The sequence below is a fragment of the Arvicanthis niloticus genome, chromosome 1 (genome assembly GCF_011762505.2).
Source record: "Arvicanthis niloticus isolate mArvNil1 chromosome 1, mArvNil1.pat.X, whole genome shotgun sequence".
Classification (NCBI taxonomy): Eukaryota; Metazoa; Chordata; class Mammalia; order Rodentia; family Muridae; genus Arvicanthis; species Arvicanthis niloticus.
The window spans coordinates 132,035,974-132,054,778 of record NC_047658.1 but is presented as its reverse complement, the minus strand read 5'-3'; the positions used below and the strand labels follow the sequence as shown (position 1 = coordinate 132,054,778).

Genomic DNA, 18,805 nt, shown 5'->3' with positions numbered 1-18,805 from the left:
ACCACAGACTGAACAGATGGATGGGAGAGGCAAAGGAGTGGTACACCCTTAGCCTCAGAGACATCATGGCCCTGCTACAGCCTTGATTTAGAACCTTGAACCTTGAACCTTGAAACCAGGGGAAAAGATAAAGCAGCCTAAGAGAGCTAAAAGAAACTGTGAGGAACCGAAGGCCAAACTTCTACACAGAAGCCACAGAGCCTGGAATGACTGCCTGAGGAAGAGGCCTTGTCATCTGACTACAGGAAGGGCTGCCCAAGGAGGTGATGACCTAGAGTGACTGACTGCCTGCAGAGGCTGACCCAGAAGGAGCTAGCTGCAAGCTGAGATGTTTACTGACCCAACTGCCACCCCCAACCCCACCCCACCAGGCCTCTTGCTTCCCAGAAGATCTGATTGGCAAATCTTTGAGCCTGCCACCTTAGGCCACGAGAAAAATAGCTGGTATTGGGGGACATATATAGTCATTTTGTTTTTACTGGAACAAATGTGGTTGGGGAATATAACTCAGTGGTAGGATGCTTCCTTACTGTGGGAAATGCCCTAGGTTTCATCTCCAGCTTTACAACAACAAAAAGAAAGATTTTAAAAAATGATTTAAAGTAGAAAGATATATATATGGAATTAAACTTCTAGATTACCAGGAAGGAAAAAAAAATAATTGAATTATAAACTTGATAAATCCAGCAAAGGAGTGAGAAACAATAAATATAGTAACACGTGTAATTAATCATAAGAATGTGTGTTGGAAGCAAGCCAAAATATAATTTTTCACAACAGATAAAATTTTTTAAATAGCAAAGTCAGATTTTTTAAAATGATCATTTTAAAGGTATTTATAAGAAAGTAAGAAATCCTGTAGTAGGAGGAGACTCAATCTGGTGCTTTGGTAATTTGGTTAAAATATAGAATAGCAAATTTGGGGATGTAGCTCAGTGGTAGAATGTGTACCCAGCATGCATCAGGCATGATTCCCAGTAGAAATGCATGGGGGTTGGGGGGAGGACAAGCCTGCCCATACTGTAAACCAGGTGGGTATGGCGATGCATGTATGAAATCCCAGTGCTTGGGAGGCAGAGATAGAAGGATCATAAATTCACGGACAGTCTGACCAGGACAGCAAGATCCTATCTCAGTTACTAGTATTAATCGAGCCCTGCGTTGGACATTGTACACTGGTGTAGTACATGCACTATAGAGATGAAGGCAGAGGATCATAAATTCAAGGGGACTGTCAACAACAACAACATAGTTAGTTGGAGGCCAACCTGAGTTGCATGAAAAATCATCAGAGCAAAACCAAACACTTAATGGGGATATTATTGATGCATTGAGGAATGCTATGTACTTTTTTCTTAAAGGAACAAAAAAAAAACAAAAAACAAAACAACAAAACATACCTAAGTTTTAAACCCCAAAAAAGAAGGGATTTTTTTTTTTTTTTTTTTTTGGCAATACTGGGAATTAAACCTATACAAGGCTATACTACTGACCTACAACCTGTCTAGCCCAAGGAAGAGCTAGTAACGGGAATGCAAAGGTGTTAACAATAAAATGGAAGGGGTTTTACAAGGCGTCTTCCTGAAGCCACCGGGTCCTTTTGAGCCATCAGATTGAAGCTGATTTTATCAGCTCAAGAGTGTTGGATTCAAATCTTGTCTTGAAGGAGCTTGAGAAACAGCTGGAAGAAGGGAGCAGCTGGAAAATTGGTGATACCCCTGCCTTTAGGGTGATGGAGGCCCTGGATGGTAGACACAAGGAAGGGGACCGGCTGGGAGCTCCCTGACCCTGACACAAAGGCCACCGTCATCATAACTCCATCACCGTGGCTGACTCAGCCTTGCTGGCTTTGGTGGCTGGTGAAAATGAATCCTCAGTCAGCCTTCCTTCAAGACAAATTAAAAATCACTGGAAACGTATGTCTGGTGATCAAGTTACAAGTTCTTCAGCTTCAGCCCGGGGAAGGAACTCCCTTTGGCCACTTTGGAAAATCAAGATGAAATGTGCCGATATCCATAACCTCATTGTTGGAACCTAGACTGAAACATTAGCAAATAGCACGACTTAATTGTTCTTAAGTGGGTGTGACCAAGCCTGTTTTTCCTAAGCTCTAGGTGAATAGGGCTTGGCAGTGTGCTGTCGTTTTGTAGAATTGCAGACGACTGTGTGTGAGCAAGCTAATATGGTAATTGTGGTTTGGAGTAAGTCTGAGTTTCAGAATAAAATAAGAACCGTAAATAGCTCTTCCATTAAAATGTTATAGTATTAAGTATATGGTATTAGGAATAAAAATTTTAAATCTATGTAAAATGGATGGTTCCCTAACAAATGATAAATTACTAAAATTTTATCCAGAGATAAATTACAAATTTCAAGAGTTGAATAATTATAGAACAAAAACTGACTGCACATAAATACTTCCATGTAATGACATGCATCAATTCCTTAGTACCAAACCCGGATAACAAAACATCCAGTGTCATCCCTAAGTGTATACTTCTTTTTTAAGATCTTGTGCAGTGCACAGCTGCAGTGAGTTCATGAGAACATTGATGATGTTGTGACGAGGAGACATGGTTTCAACCTCTGACTCTTACGATCTTTCCGCCTCCCTCTTACATGATATTCCCTGAGCTTTATGGGGGTGTGTGGGCTGATGTAGATGTTCCATTTAGAATGTCCACTGTCACTTAATCTCTGCCAGACAGTTATTTTTAAACAGGAAGGTGCATATATCTTAGTACTGATAAGAGCAAGTGGAACAGAGTGAGAGAGAGAGCAAAAGAGAGAGAGAATGAGAGAGCAAGAGAGAAAGAGAGAACACATGTACAGCAACAAGCATAGAGGAGTGGTTTTTTTTCCAGCAATGAAAAATTGTTGACATTGATTATCTCTAGGGGGATATATGTGTAAGACCTGGTTTGTTTTTACTTTATACCTGTCTACAATTTAAAGGTGGCACTGGTCTGCAATTTCAGATACTCAAGAAGCTAAGGTGGCATTATTGCAAAGTTCAAGGCTACTGGGGAAACTTAGCAAGATCTTGCCTGGACATTCAATAAAAAGGTACAGGGGTGTGCAGTTGCATGGTAATGTGCTTGCCTGGCATGGATGGTATATGCACTCAACCTCTAGTCCTGAGAAAGAAAACATTACAGCAAACTGATACCACCTCTTTGCTAAGTGCAGTTATAGCCAAAAGTCTGTGGCTATAACTTGCAGTGTGTCATCTAAGCAACTCTGATAAAAATCAGTCGATTTGTCATAGAACTAATGCTGAAAGATTATTTACATATTAAGAAAAGGATCCCCTATGAAAACTGATAGGGGAATATCCAGCGCAGCCTCTGTGATTTGAGGGGCTACTTTTATCTGTTGGAGACTCTGATCTGGAAGCTGATCACCTCCTCTGCTGTAGCAAGTACTGGCTTCCAAGTTAAGTTGGATGCTACAATGTATTCAGTACACGCTGGGTCCTGTGGTTTATTCTCTTGCTTCCCAGTTATCCATTCTTCATGCATACCCCTTCCTTTATCCTCACTACTCAAACTGAGAGCCATATCTGATCCTTTGGTGGAGAGGAAGTGTGGATATCAATAAATATTGACCAGTGATCTCTTCTCTAACAGGAACCTGGGGGGACAAAAGCAGTGTCAACAATGAGCAGGCCACCCGTCACCACCAACTACAGATGACTTGCCATTTTACTTACAAAGTAAGAAAATATATTTTGTATCCCTAAGTAATCCTGACAGATGCTCTATAGAGGCCTTAATCTTTCTACTGTATCTTTATTGACTTAGGGAGTTCATGCCATTTAACTTTGACCATATCAAATTTCAAACAAACATCAAGCAAATGGGACAGGGAAGTTTTGAATGTCTGTGTGTGGAGGAACAAAGCATGGCAGGGGTGGAAAATGCCATGAACTATGGTGCATGGTTAATTTTTAATCACCTTCAAATTCTCCCTAATTTTAAACAAATACTCAAGAGAATACAGCACAATATTAAAAAGAATGCTCAGTGTATCTGCAATTTCATCTTTGGGCAATCAATCACTAGTACTTGTCAGGATCTCTTCCCTCCTCTCTTTTGTAGAGATGGTATGATTATAATGTTGCTATCTATGCCTGTTTTGGCTTACACACTTACAAGTGCGTATTGTACCAAGTGCAGAAACATGACAAGCCTAGGACAGAGAGTAACCCCTACCATGCCCATTTTAATAGTTCTTTGTAGTTTGCTGGTGTGGTACTTATTGCTGTCAACTTGGGAGGTCTAGAGTCACCAGGGAGACTGGCCTCTGGACCTGCCTATGGGGGATCATCTTGATGGTATTGACCAAGGTGGGAAGACTGTCCTCTGTGGGTGAGATTTTCCATGTTCCCTGAGTATTGTTTCTGGACTGTATAAAACAGAGTGAGCTAAGCACGGGCAGGTAGGCCATTGCTTTCCCTGCTTGCTATAGACACCCAGTCAGTAGCTGCTTCAGGTACCTGTGCCTTGATTTCCCTACACTGACAGACTGTAGTTTGAACTAAAATAAGACCTTTCTCCCTTAAGTTGCTTTTGTCCTAGGAATCTATCACAGCAATAGGACAAGGCGCTAAGAGCCCGTTCCCAACCATTCCATTCACCTCTTTGACTTGGGTATCCCTGGTTGATATCCGCAGTGTTTTGTCAAACATCACTCTATGATTATATGAAATCTCAAATATTTTAAAAGAAAGAAAAATAACAACTTGGAACTCAGGTGATCCTTTAGGGGTGATGAAGTCAGGATATATTGTATTGATCATAATAAGTATTGATCAGTGATCTCTTTTCTAACAGGACTCCAGGGTAGGGGGCAGAAGCACTGTAAACAAGGAATAGCTACCCCGCCCCTATCACTACAATGGCCCTCATTTATTTGCTCTGTGCTTCCCAAAAGGAATTTCAATGAGCTGAATAAGGCCCGTTTCTCAATTTCTTCCCTCCTGGCAAGTCAGGAGTCATTTACAATGTAATGAAAATACCTTAGACTCTCTGCTTACTACCCTTCATTCATGCCAATTAGACCATTTCCCAGAGGTTGGTTCTCAACTCCCCACTGTGTAGATGTTGACATGTTTCCATCTTCAAAGCTGGGCGTCTGAGAAATGCAGATACTCAAGTGGCGTTCCTCAGGGAGGGCCTCTGTCTCTTGGCTCCGTTGAGCCAGGTTGGCTTTTTATCCTGAGCTGATATTATTAAGTCTCATAAGCATTTTAATCTTCCTAGAGTTTTATTTAGAACCCATAAAAGTGTTATTCTAAGAAACTAGAAAAAACAGTCAATTCCTCTTTAAACAAATAAAGCAGATGTTTTTGTGAAACAGGAGTCTTTGAAGACTCCCAGTTCTAGAATAGACAGTTTGAACAGACCCCATCTGAAAGTTGAGAGGGCAAGAGTAGGCCCGGTGAGGTGGGCTCATCTAATTCCTTCCCTTCATTCTTCTGAATGGCCTTAATTAATCATGTCATGTACACGACATCAGTGCTTCAGTTCAGGTATAAAGACACAGCTGGCAAATTCTTTGGTACCACAAATACTGAACTTATTAAGAGTCCAACACTCAAAGGCTTGTAGGAAAGTCAGATCTCTCTCCTGGTGCTACTACATGCCCTTTCTGTAATTTAAGATCCCATAGTGAGTGCTTTTGGAGTAGAAGGTGATTAGCAAAGAGTTCCAAACCGAGCAGTGTGCAGAAGTGAGAAACTTTGGAGCCTCAACCTTAGATCGTAAGTCTTCATCAAAGAGGCAGGAGTGTGTGGGTGGGTGGGTGGGAAAACACCTTCATAGAAGCAGGGGAGGGGCTGGGAGGTTTGGGGGCGGGAAAGGGGATAACATTTGAAATGTAAATAAAGAAAATATCCAATTAAAAAAAAAACTCTCTCCTCCCCTCAGGGCTAAGGGATCTGTAAGGGAAAAAAAGAGAGAGAGAGACAGAAAGATTTTAAGAGCCAGAGGTTGGGGATGACTCTCGAGAGACAGCATCTTCTGGACCCAACAGGACTGTTACACATCTGAATCACAGAGAATCTCAATACTGAGAGATGAAGCAGACACAAAATCCCACCCCTAACCCAGAAGCTATTTGCAGTTGATTCCTACAGGAAAGTGAATACTGGTTTTATCTCACTGAATATGTCAACCACACTCCAGAGCAGGCCCCAAGCGCAGGAGTTGTTGGCCAACACAAATCAGACTTCGGGTTTGGTTTGGTTTGGTGTGGTATGCACATTTTGTGTGTGTGTGTGTGTGTGTGTGTGTGTGTGTGTGTGTGTGTATGTGTGTTTGGCTATTTTAATTTGTGTTGGTTTTTTCCTAGGTTTTTGAAGTGGGAGTGGGTAGGTAGTTGAGGGAGAAGATGGGTGGTTAGGGAAATAAGAAAAACCTAGGAGGAGTTAATAGAGGGGAAAAGAATATGACTAAAATGTGATACATGAAAATCTTTTGTAATTTTAAAAGATGCTGAAATACTGTAGCTTGCTGGTAGTGCAGATACCCTTATCTATCACAGAAGTAACTGGTTTTACATTTTTTAAATGATTTGGAAGTTAAATATGAATGCCTATAGAGAAGTGATTGCAAGTGCATGTTTGAACACCTACTGTCAGCGAGAAGAAATAGTTTATCTTAACTGCATTTGAAAAAAATTCACAAAATTAATAACTATTTTTGAGTTAGTAAAACTGAAACCTTTCTGTGTCACAATTTATAAATAGATTAAAAGGCATATCGCAGCATGGAAAATACTAATAATGTGCTTAGTAATGAAATAATAGTCCAAAAACTTAGGATTAACAAGGAATTACTAGTACTACTAACAATTGTGGGTTTAAAAATCAATAATTAAAATACTAAGACCCTAATAGGTAGATTAGCAAAAGTGTGAGAAAGTCGAAAGAAAACAGATGAAGGGCTAACAGTGGTGGGAGGAAACTTTAATCCTCACTAACTGAGGAGGGGCCTTATTTGACCTGACACATTATCAAAATACAGGAGCTGCCGTTGCTCAGTGAGCCAAGCTTCCACTCGTCCCAGATACGGCTATGAGTGGGCAGAGACTTCTTGGAAGGCAGTTTACTGATATTAGTAAGAGCTTTAAAGTGTTAATACTCCAGCGTGACTTAGTCATTCCAGGAATTGAGTCCAAGATACCACTGACACTGGACAAAGACATAAGCAGAGATAATTGTTGTGCTATGTGCAGAAGCAAATTGTTTGAGCCACCTCAGCTATCCATCAATATTAGCATTATTAACTAAAATACTGGCACACAATTGGATTCACACAGTGATGTCTCCATGCATCTAAAAGAAAATATTCTTTTTCCGGTGAGGATTTTTTTTTTAATCACAAAAGAGGCACATGCTTATTACATCAATGTTCACTGCAAAGACAAAGATGATATTATCATTTTTCATATCAAAGTGCATCTGTCAAAAGATAAAAATGAGTGTGTTAGAATGTGAAGCATGGAGTTGCTTAAGGGAAGTACTATTAAGAGTGGTGTGAGTGTGTGTGTGTGTGTGTGTGTGTGTGTGTGTTTTGTGTGTGTGTGTGTGTGTGTGTGTGTGTGTGTGTTCTGGCCTCATAATTTTGGTACTTTCCAGATATTTTTACAGCTCTTACAACTGAAGCAAAAATAAATTTTAAATAGCTTGTAACAAGAAATCTATCCACATGATAAGAGTCTAGGCCTTCTACAGCATCTTTCTTCTGACCGAGAGAAGTGAGCGCACTCCCAGTAAGAGCTCTTGGATTTCTTTTTCCTCTGCTCCCCCCCCACTCCAAACAATAGCAGCAACAACAACAACCAACAGTGTGTAACATATCTTTGGCTCTTTAGTAGCATTGTTAGTGTGCAGCACTAGAGAGGAGCAGTCAGATTTCACACGGAAATATCTCTCCTTTGCAGATGTCGTCAGCTGCTGAAAATGGAGATGCCGTACCTGGAAAACAAAACGAAGAAAAAAACCTACAAAAAGGTGAGTGTGTAGTGCTGTTCCGCTGTTGACGGGCTGATGGTTTTAGGCCTTTCCTTCCTCTGAAGCAGTTGTTAACCCGGCTTACTTTCGCTTGTGGTTCTACTGAATGAGCAAAACCTTGGTGGTTTAAGTGACAAAATGTATCATCGCATAGTTATAACGGTCGGAAGGCTGGCAGGGGCTGACTGGGACCACACAGGGCTCCATCCCTTCCAGAGAAGCTAGGGAAGGACCGGAGGCCTTGTTCTATCCGGTTACTAGAAGTTATCACACTTCCTTCTGTCTCAAAGCCAGCAGTGGCGGTCAAGGTAAAGTTGGAAGGGTGTCCCCTTTTAACACAGCAAAGAACCAGTGAATTACCCTCCTAAATAATGCAAAATGATTTTTTTTTAATTTTAAAGTTAGTTGATCAGCAGCCTTAATGTTCCCTAGCCTAAACTCTTGATTGCATATTTATAGGGTCAAAGGATTGTCTTTGAGAGACATCCCAGTTACCATGTGAAGTAGACAGGTGAGGGGAGAGAATTATTTTTCAGCCTTTATCTTGATATTCATAGGAAGACTCTCAGTGGCGTATGATATCCTGTGTCTAGCATATGAATCCTTTAACTGACTCACTGTCAAGCACTAAGTACTTTTCTGTCTTAAATTGTTTTTAAAAGGTATAAGCATGAATTGCTGTCACTTTGCCTTTTCAATCCTCTAAAATTTCATGTTTTCAGTCCATTTTATACATACCTCTTTTTCTGGGCTTCCAGTGTTATCTTACCAATCTTTGAATTTGATAAATGTTTGGCTCTTAACCAATCAATCTAATGTTAACAGTGTTCTTGGATAAAATGTGGCCCTTAGTCACTGCCCCTACTTCCAAGTTAACATTTAAAAAAAGATTATTTATTTATTTATTTTACACTCCAGATTTTATTCTCTACCCTTGTCCACCCTCCAACCATTCCACATCCATACCTCCTTACCACCTTCTGTCTCCACAAAGCTGTCCCCACCCCACACCCCCCCACCCAACCTGACCTCTAAACTCCCTGGGGCTCCAGTCTATTGAGGGTTAGGTGCATCATCTCTGATTGAACACAGACCCAGCAGTCCTCTGCTGTATATGTGTTGGGGGCCTCATTTCAGCTGGTGTATGCTGCCTTTTTGATGGTCCAGTGTTTTAGAGATCTCAGGGGTCCAGAGTTAATTGAGACTGCTGGTCCTCCTACAGGGTCGCCCTCCTTCCTCAGCTTCTTTTAGCCTTTTGTTAATTCACTACAGGTGTGAGCAGCTTCTGTCTGTTGGTTGGGTGCAAATATCTGCATCTGACTCTTTTAGCTTCTTGTTGGATCTTTCAGAGGGCAGTCATGATAGGTCCCTCCTTGAGAGCACTCCGTAGCCTCAGTAATAGTGTCAGGCCTTGGGACCTTCCCTTGAGATGGATCCCACTTTGGGCCTGTCGCTGAACCTTCTTTTTTTCAGGCTTCTCTCCATTTCCATCCCTGTAGTTTTTTTCAGACAGGAACAATTATGGGTCAGAGTTTTTGACTGTGGGATGGCAACCCCCTCCTTCGTTTGATACCCTGCCTTTCTGCTGGACGTGGGTTCTATAAGTTCCCTCTCCTACTGTCTGGCATTTCATCTAAGGTCCCTTCCTGTGAGTCCTGAGAGTCTCTCACCTCAGGTCTCTGGGTCTCTTCAACCTCCTCCCTGCCTAGGTTGCCTGTTTCCATTTCTTTCTGGCCCTCGGGGTTTCAGTCCTTTTCCCTCACCCAATACAGATCAGTTCTCCTCTTTCCCCCGCCCCCCCCCATCCACTTTCCCTCCCAGGTCCCTCTCTCCCTCCCCACTTGTGATTGCTTTCTTCTCCCTCCCCAGTGGGACTGAGGTGTCCTCACTTGGTCCCTTCAGCTTGTTGACCTTTTTGAGTTCTGTGGACTGTATCTTAGGTATTCTGTACTTTTTTTTCTAATATCCACTTATTAGTGAGTACATACCATACATGTCCTTTGAGTCTGAGTTACCTCACACAGGATAATTTTCTAGCTCCATCCATTTGCCTACAAAACTCAGGATGTCCTTGTTCTTTATACATTACAGCTTTTAAAAGTTCTTGCCTCCTTATCTTTTGGGCTTGTGTACTGTAGATTTACTATATCCCTTTTTTTTTTCTACTTGCTTATTCTCTGATGGACAGCTAGTGAGAACTTTTCTCCAGGACGTCTGTTCTGACCATGTATTTGGGTCATGATGTGAAATGTTGCTTTCCTAAGTCTCCTTTTCCTGTAGATCTTTTAAACTTTTCTTTTCTACTCAGAGACACCTAGAAGTATAATCATGGAGATTGCTATCTCTGGTGATGATGCACTCAGGAAAAAGATATGTCAGGATGAAGACTAAAGATTCCATGATGGCTGGGTGGTGGTGTCACACGCCTTTAATTCCGGGCAGAAGCAGGTGGATCTTTGAGTTTGAGGCCAGCCTAGTCTACAGAGCAAATTCTAGGACAGCTAGGGCTACACAGAGAAACTCTGTCTTGAAAAACAATATATACAACAAAAAAGTAGAATTTCAGAATATTAGGTCTTATAAACTTTGTAATTCAGCCAAAGATAGTAATGACAATTAACTTTAGACAGGTGGAAAACCGGTTGTTTCCTCTTTACCCGGTAAGCATAGGAACATTGTAGAGACATTAACCTATCATTACTTTAGGTTAGCTTCCGGCAGTATCCTCAGTCCAGCATCAAAGTGCACCAAGATTCTGGACTGAAATCCTTTGTCTTATGAAAGTAATAGAAAGAACATGATCACGACACCTTGGCATTTACCCAGTGTGCCCTGATCCAAAATGTAGCAAAGCTGGAGGATTCTACAGTCATTGGATATTTGACCCAGTGAAGTTGGGGAAGATAGAAAAATTAAAAACTCAGGTGCTGTAATAATTCTTATAGAAGAAGACAAAAGAAAGTTAAAAAGTCCAGCATGTATACATGCACTCGCGTACATACACACACACACACACACACATACACACACACACCCCACACACAGCCACAATGTTTTAAGAAACACGATAGTACAGGAGGACTCTTTTGATGATCTGATTATTAAGAGGAATATAAGCGATGCAGGAATTAGCCCTTAATCAGTGTGGTATTGATGGTTCACAGCACACAGGGAACGCTTCATGGAAACATAAAAGTTATACTTTGTAAATGTGCACAAATATTGGAAATTATGCCTACCAACCCCACCCCGGCTCTAGGAATACACCAAGCCTACCTTGCATTCTACTGGCTGTGTCTTTAAGTGAGGTTTCCTTCCTAGTTCTGAAGCTCTGATGACGCAGTATGGGTCTGTTTAGTAAAGAGACTTGATGATGTACTGTTTACTATGATGGAAAACAACCCAAGTTAAAGACATCTCCCTCCCCCTCCAATGCCAGGAACAAGAAAGACCCCAAAGGAGTCTATAAAGACGTTTCCGATGAGTGGGAGAAGTGAGCGGCCACAGAAAACAACTGTAGGTCTCAGTAGCCTCTAATGAGGTGGTGAGAGAAGCCGCTATGGATTAGTGTTAACCAGTGCTTTGGCCTTTCTGTACAAGGCTCCAGGTTAGGTGGGCAACGTCCAGCAACACCCAGCTTCTTCAGTGTAATGATTTCCACGCGTTTTAGGGAACAGTCAGCGTTTGTGAACTCTCTGCTTTCTTTGTCTTGATCATTTACACGTGAGTGTCGAGCTGGCTGCTTTGGGTTCCGATTGCCCATTTCTCTAATCTATTATCAATTCTTGGCAAGGCCAGGAGGAGCTAAACATAAGTCCATAAGGTTAATGTCTTCAACTAAAGGGTGAAGCAAGTTGGTTTTTAGCTACATAAAACAAACATGCTGCCCATTAAGGCAGGCATTGATGGCTGCCTCTCCGTTTACAGAGTCTAGGATTTCCACTCTCAGTTAATTTGCTGAAAGTCTTCAGCTAGAGTTATAAACACAAAAGCCTACAGGAGCCAGGCAGGAAACAGGTTTCGCTATAACTATAGGAACTAACCAAAGGATGCTTGCCTTCCTTTTGGGGGTGGTTGGCACTGAGCTGCTGCTGACGGAGACGTGTGCGAATGTGGACCCCAGCCTGCCTGAAATACAAATCCTGATGTGAAATCTTCCAAGTTTTTAAATCATCAACTATTTCAGAAGTTTGTTTTTAAGTTCACTCTGAGCAAAAGGACATGCCAGTAGAACTTTTCTCAGCTGCAAACTGAAACGGTTTGTAAACACGAACAACATTCTTGGTATTAAGAAAAAAATAGATAAAAGAAACGCCTTTGAGACCATGTCTCTGTTTCCTAAGACTATAAGGTTTATTTGGGAGAAAAAAATGTAGACTCATGTGACACATAAATAAATAAATACCCAAGTCAGTATTAAGTGCCAGAACAGTTGGCAGACATTTTGCCTTAATCATCACAAGTCCCAAGTAGCTGAAACCTCATTGTTGTCTTCCAGGCTCTTGAAGCTTCTAAGTTGGGAGAGGCTTTTGCTGGGGTAACATTCTCCTGATGTTTATTTACTTTCTGTCACTCCTTTAGTGACTGTGCCTACTATTTGCTTACTTGTCTACCTGATGGGGCATCTGATAAACATGACACACGCTTGGATGAGGGTGGCTTGCCGGAAGGATGGGAAAGGCTGACTTGGACTCAGCCCAGTGTCGGTATCTGAGGCACATAGTAGGTGGTAGTGTGGGGTTGACTCTGAGTCAGCCTCAGGTACACCGTGGTGTAAAGGGTTCGAACTTTATATTCCAGGTTAGTCCAATAGAATGTTCTGGAATGATGGAAGTGTTTGATAATCTGCACTAAGTCCGTGCCAGTAAGATTTGTGAGGTTATTAAATGGCAAGCATGTCTGAGGAACTGCATTTTTATTGATGCAACTGTTAGTCTTGAGTTTAAAAATCATTTTATTGACTGTAAATTTTATGTGTATATAATGTATTTTAATTGTATTAACCGCCACCCATTCCCTTTTCTTACTTTTCTGCTGCATGTGAAATCCTCCTTCCCAACACTTCTCTTTTCTAATTTCATGTCTTTAAAAGAAAATAGCCTATTGAGTTTAAATAGGATTGCTTGTGTGTGTAAAGGTGTGGGGGTTATTCACTGAATGGTGGGCCACACTTTTGAAGAAAAGTCACTTCTCCCTCCCCCAGCAACTGTCAACTGCCAATAGTGAGCTCCTCCAGAAGTGGGAGTCTTACATGCCCTTTCCCCCATATGTGTTGGAATTTTGACAGCTCCATGTTGTTAGGTCTTCTCACATGAATCACCACAGATACTGTGAGTTCCTGGGTGCAATGCCATGTCCTGGACAGAAGACGTATTTCATAGCCTCCTCTCCATTCTCCAGCTCTCCACTCTTTCTCTTTTCTCAGAACCTAGAAGACAGAAGCAGTGTGTGTGTGTGTGTGTGTGTGTGTGTGTGTGTGTGTGTGTGTGTGTTACATACATATCTCATTTAGGGCTGGGCAGTCACCTGTCACTTGTTATCAGCTCTTTGACAACTGATGGGTCTCCACATTGATTACTGCCCTCTGTGAAGAGAAGCTTCTCTGACCAAGGCTGAGAGCAGCGCTAATCTATGGGGATCAACGACTATTTGGAAGACAGTTTGACAACTTGTTCATTTAGCAGAACAACACTAGAGGTTCCCTTTGGGGCTTATGATCTTCTGGGCCATGGGATTTTGACCATATTTACAGTACAGGAATCCTCTCCCATGTAGCAGGCCCAAGTCCAATCAGAATGCAGTTAGCTATCCCTCTAAGAGTGATGCCACTATTGGATCATGGGGCATCTCTTGCTGGCAGGTCAGTTTGTAGCATGCAGGATCCACCACTGGGAAAACCACTGATGATTTTTGTATACTAGCAGGCTGAGGAACTGCATTTGTGAATCTTTGTTAGTAAACCCAAAGCTTAAACAGGAAAATATTGGTTACCATAATGGCTGGTGCAGTTGTAGGCACTAAGGCACTGGGACACTGTGAGGGCTGTATACACCTAACAGCAGTACAGGGTGCACAGGGTCAGGGACTGTGGCACCTGCAGCTTTTCTATTCAAGGAAACAAGAGTTAGACATAAATTAAAGTAGGAAAAAGATGGGGAAAAAATTCAGAGACAAGTTTTCTCAGGTAGTCAAGGCTTACCTCAAATTCAGAATCCTCGTGCCTCTGGCTCTTCACTGCTGGGGTTTCAGGTGAATGTGACCATCCTCAGCAAGAAGAGTTTTGTTGTTTGTTGTTGTTTTAAGAAATGTAGTCTTTAAAAAACATCACAATGAAGACTTAACTGAAAGTTTGTGATCAGAGTGACTACCAGAATTTTCCCATTACTAGTAAAGCATATGGTGTCGTGTATGTGGGTGGGGGGTCAGGTTATGACCAGGTGAGAGACTTGAAAACAAGCAAAAGGCAAGGAATTCATCTGTGGGGATGGTCAATACTTGGGTAAGATGGTGATGCCAGAGATCCAACCCTCAGCATTTTATATGGATTTTTTTTTTTAATGACAGAGTCTCATTGTATAGTCTGGAACTCACTCTATAGAACCAGGCTACCCTTGAACTCACAGAGATTTGCCTAACTCTGCCTCCAATTAAGGGGTTAAGAAAATGTTGCCTCCACACCTGATCTTTGTATTTTTCTATAAAGATTTATTTATTTTTATTATACATACATACACACATACATACATAATACATACATACATACATACATACATACGAGTATAAGCAGGTATATATGTGTACCATATGCAAACCTGATAACTGCAGAAGACAGAAGAGGGGGTTGAATCTCCTGGAACTGGGGTAATAGGCAATTGTGACCCACCAATTGTGGTAAGAACCAAACCCAATTCCTCTTCAAGAGTAGCAAGTGCTTTTTAACCATGAAGCCGTTTCTCCAGCCCCCCAAGCTTCTGTATTTTAAATGTGATAAAATTGCCTAATCCTACCCCTCTCAAGCCAACAGATGTCAGGATGGCTGAGTGATATGTCCCAGATCACCTAGCATTTTTTAGCCAGGGAGATGATTTGAATCAACACCCTTGCCTGAGTTTGCTCTCTCCCAGTTAGCACTGCGTTTCCCAGGCAGCTGGGCAGGTGCTGGTATAGGAAGTGTTTGTTGTAGTCATTTGCCTTTCCACCTCTGTCACCTCACTTCTGTATTTTGTTTTTCCAGCCTCCTTCTCCTTTCTACGTCTGTCCACACACCAACCTTCTTCCCCTAAGGAGGTCAGTTCTGGTGCCTACAGGCTGCAATGGGACTGGGAGTGAAGGGGTGGGCAGAAGCCTCCTGCTTTCAACACCCATGTGTCTCTAACCAATTTGCACCATGTCTGGTAGGAGACTGGCAGTCCAGGACACTCAGAGGAGAGGCTTGACCTAAGTGCTCCTATTTCTTTCATCTCTCTTCTTTCAAGACCTTGGTTTTGTTTTTTGCAAAAGCATAGCCAATTTTTCTGTTGGTAGAACAGGCAGCGATGAGGCAGGAGCAGCAATGCCTGACCCTTGCCACATTTACAAGGGCAGATGGCTTTTATTACTTTGAAATGTGAGTAATGGCCCAGAGACACTCTGATCTAAATCAAAGCACTTGTTTAAATGTAGCCCCCTTTACAGAGTCTTCATGAGGACATACAGCCGCCTCTGGAGAACTCTGGAGTGGGGATCTCAGATTGGAGGAAGACACATCTGTGTGTATCTGTTCATGCATACTTAGTTTGAATTCATATGAGTATGTTACTTATTCAAAAATTGAATAAGTCCTTGAAATCATTTGGGTAAATAAAAGAGCTGCTCTCTGTCTCATGCCCTGACCACTCTTCCTTTTCCTCGAAGCTAACTCCACTTCCCTAAATTAACAAACTTATGTCCTATCTTGGGGGGACTACCCTCTTCAGCTTAGGCTAGACATCTGTGTATGTGTGTGTATTGGGTACCAGTTGTCATGAATATCAGGTACATGGGTCTCTAGGAAGAGGGACCCTGTGGCCTTTTGAACATTGCTATTATTTCATCCAAATGTGGAAACTACTCAACCAGAAATTGTGTTGTGTGGAGAGCATTTAAGATCTGGAGACATTTTTTTGGTACTTGAAGCTTAAGAGATAGTCCTTTTAGCTTACATGGAGATAAAGGCCAAGAACACTGTGTCTTATAATACACAGGAAAGACCTGTCAAAGCATCACCTAAATGTTACTGGTACTGAGACTGGAAGTCCCTGGCCTAACCAAACCTTGGAAGAAGAGAGTGCATTTGAGTTCTTCTCTGCTGATGCTAGTCTGTAATCCTGAGCCTTTTTTTTTTTTTTCAATTGATCTGTGTCTTTATTTTCTCCATTCATAAAATATAATGGATCCATTATTATTCTGGCTGGGTCACAGTGCTGTGAGGACCAAATGATTTAACAGATGTGAACACGACTGGATGAAGAAGAAATGCTAACAAGCGAAGTCACAGTATTTGTTAATGGGAGTAAGTCTCCTTCCACCGTGATTTCCACATCCATCTGTAGGAACAGCAAGGATGTCATGTGGCTGCCACCTTCAGGACTCATAGGCATGATTGCTTAGTATCCAGAGGCCAGCCGCGGTCAGCCTGGGCGTGGGATGGGAAGTAGGGAGTATTGGAACTAGAAACTGTTCTTCCCCACAGCAGTGGCTTATGAAATAAGATGCAAAGCCGTAATAATAGACTGCCCCTGGGATTTTTAAAATTGAACAACAAGAAGGTAGGGGGTGTAATTAAATAATCAGGTCAAATTTGCAAGTGTGTGTAATGATAAACCGTCATTTCCCTCCCCACATGGTACATACCCCATTCCTGACATCTCTGCTTCCCTAATACATGTTTTCAAATAGTCCTTTATTCCTTTCAGTAAGATATCACATATCATTGAGCAAGTGAATCAGCAGCTTCAGAGCGAGCCCACCAGGGAAGCAAGCCATCTTGTCAGTCTGTTTCTCCAAAGGGTCACAAAAAGATGGCCACTTTCTGCATGCACATTGGACAGGGCCTTGGAGTGCTTGGGTGTGCCCCATCTCTGCCTTGCAACCACCAGTGCTCTGTCTTTGATTCCCAGTTTCAGTAACCATTACATGGTGTCCCTAAGGAGATGCCATTCTAAGTTCATAACCTGTTACAGGGAACAGACACCACAACGTAGTTGTGTTTGATATTAGGACAGGACAGGGTCTGGGCGTTTCTGTTCCTGTGTCCAGACTCCATTGCAGCCATTGCCTCTGATCACAGTGAACAATGCTGCTTCGTTTTCTAATGCAAAGACGGAATGTAAGGTGGTAACTTGCCTCCTGCATGGTGGAGCCAGGGGCTCTCATCTGAGTAGCAGATCTCCTTGCCACAAGGCCCATGGCTTAGCTCTCTTTATCATGACCTCCCTATGCTTGGTCTGTTTCCCTGAAGAGTATTTTTTTTAAGGGATCACATAGGATGCTAGAATTCTGGATTCTGAAAAAAGAAGACCAGAAACATAAATTAAGTTTTAGTCTTAAAGGTACTTTACTAACACACTCATAGGATACGCACCCCTGTGTATTTATTCAGAGTTGGCTGTGATGTCGAGTACTGGCTGGTGGAATAACTTTTATGGAGTTCCATTTATGCTACCCCACACCCTATTTATTTGACAAATTAAAGCATATTATAGTCAGAATCAATTTCAAAAACTAAGCTGATGAGAGTACTAACATTAAGTGTTTGCTTTATGCCTGATACAATTCTAAATAGTTTAGAACTATTCTTTTTGTCTTCCTAATTATCCAGAGAGGGTGTCAGGTGAAATAGCTCAGTGTGTTAAGGCACTTGCCACCAAATCTGGGACCCAAATCGTTTAAGAAGAGAAGTGATTCCTGAAAGTTGTCTTTTGACATCCCAATATGCACTATGGCATGTGTGTAGACACACACGCACATGGACATGATGTAATTTTTAAAGAACCCTGTGAGGAGATCTGCCTGGCTTTCTGTTTTCAGGAGTTACCAGTTCACGGACTCAGCCAACAATGCACTGAAAATCTTTAGGGAGAACAATTTCATGTGTTCTGAAATGTACAGATATTTCTCTCCTGCTGTTGTTCCCTAAATAGTACAGTGCAGTAGTGATTGGCATAGCATTTACTTGGTATTTTTGTTCTCAGTATTGTGGAGATTATTTAGAGTATATAGAAGAATGGATGTTGAATGTAGGTAATATTCAAATATAGCACCATTTTATATAAGGGACTTGACAGCATTTATAGATTTGCATTTCTATGGGGATTTTAGAACCAATTTTCTATGAAAAGGGACAGCTGTCCTATTATTCCTATTTACAGATGAGAAAATTTTGATACAGAGGCAATTAAGTAACTAGTAGCAGAATAAGGCCCGGTGTCTAGCCCTGTCTGTGTCCAGAGTCTGCCACGTCCCCTCCACTAAGGTCTGAACACTATATCCAGGACAGTGGTGCTGCCAATGACATGAGGATGACCATTCTCAGTCATGTGTGGTGATGCACATCTTTAAAAGCTTACATGGGAAGCTGAGGCAGGAGCAAAGTAAGTTCAAGGCTAGCATGGTCCTTTGATTGGGACCCTTTCTCAGAGGAGATGGACATTGTGTATGTATGTGTGTATGGTGTGTGTGTATGATGTGTGTGTGTGTGTGTGTGTGTGTGTGTGTGTATAATGAGTGTATGGTGTGGGTAGTATGTATATGTATGTGTGTGTATGTTTG

General features: G+C 41.8%; 1 protein-coding gene across 1 annotated transcript in view; it reads left to right on the top strand.

Moving 5' to 3' along the window:
• The first annotated feature begins 7,953 nt into the window (after positions 1-7,953).
• Pip5k1b (phosphatidylinositol-4-phosphate 5-kinase type 1 beta) overlaps positions 7,954-18,805 on the top strand; it is a 137,041-nt gene continuing 126,189 nt past the window's right edge. Inside the window, exon 1 of the mRNA XM_034507229.2 lies at positions 7,954-8,017. Within this exon, the coding sequence (XP_034363120.1) occupies positions 7,967-8,017 (51 nt within the window). The 5' untranslated portion in view covers positions 7,954-7,966. The remainder of the gene's footprint in view (positions 8,018-18,805) is intronic.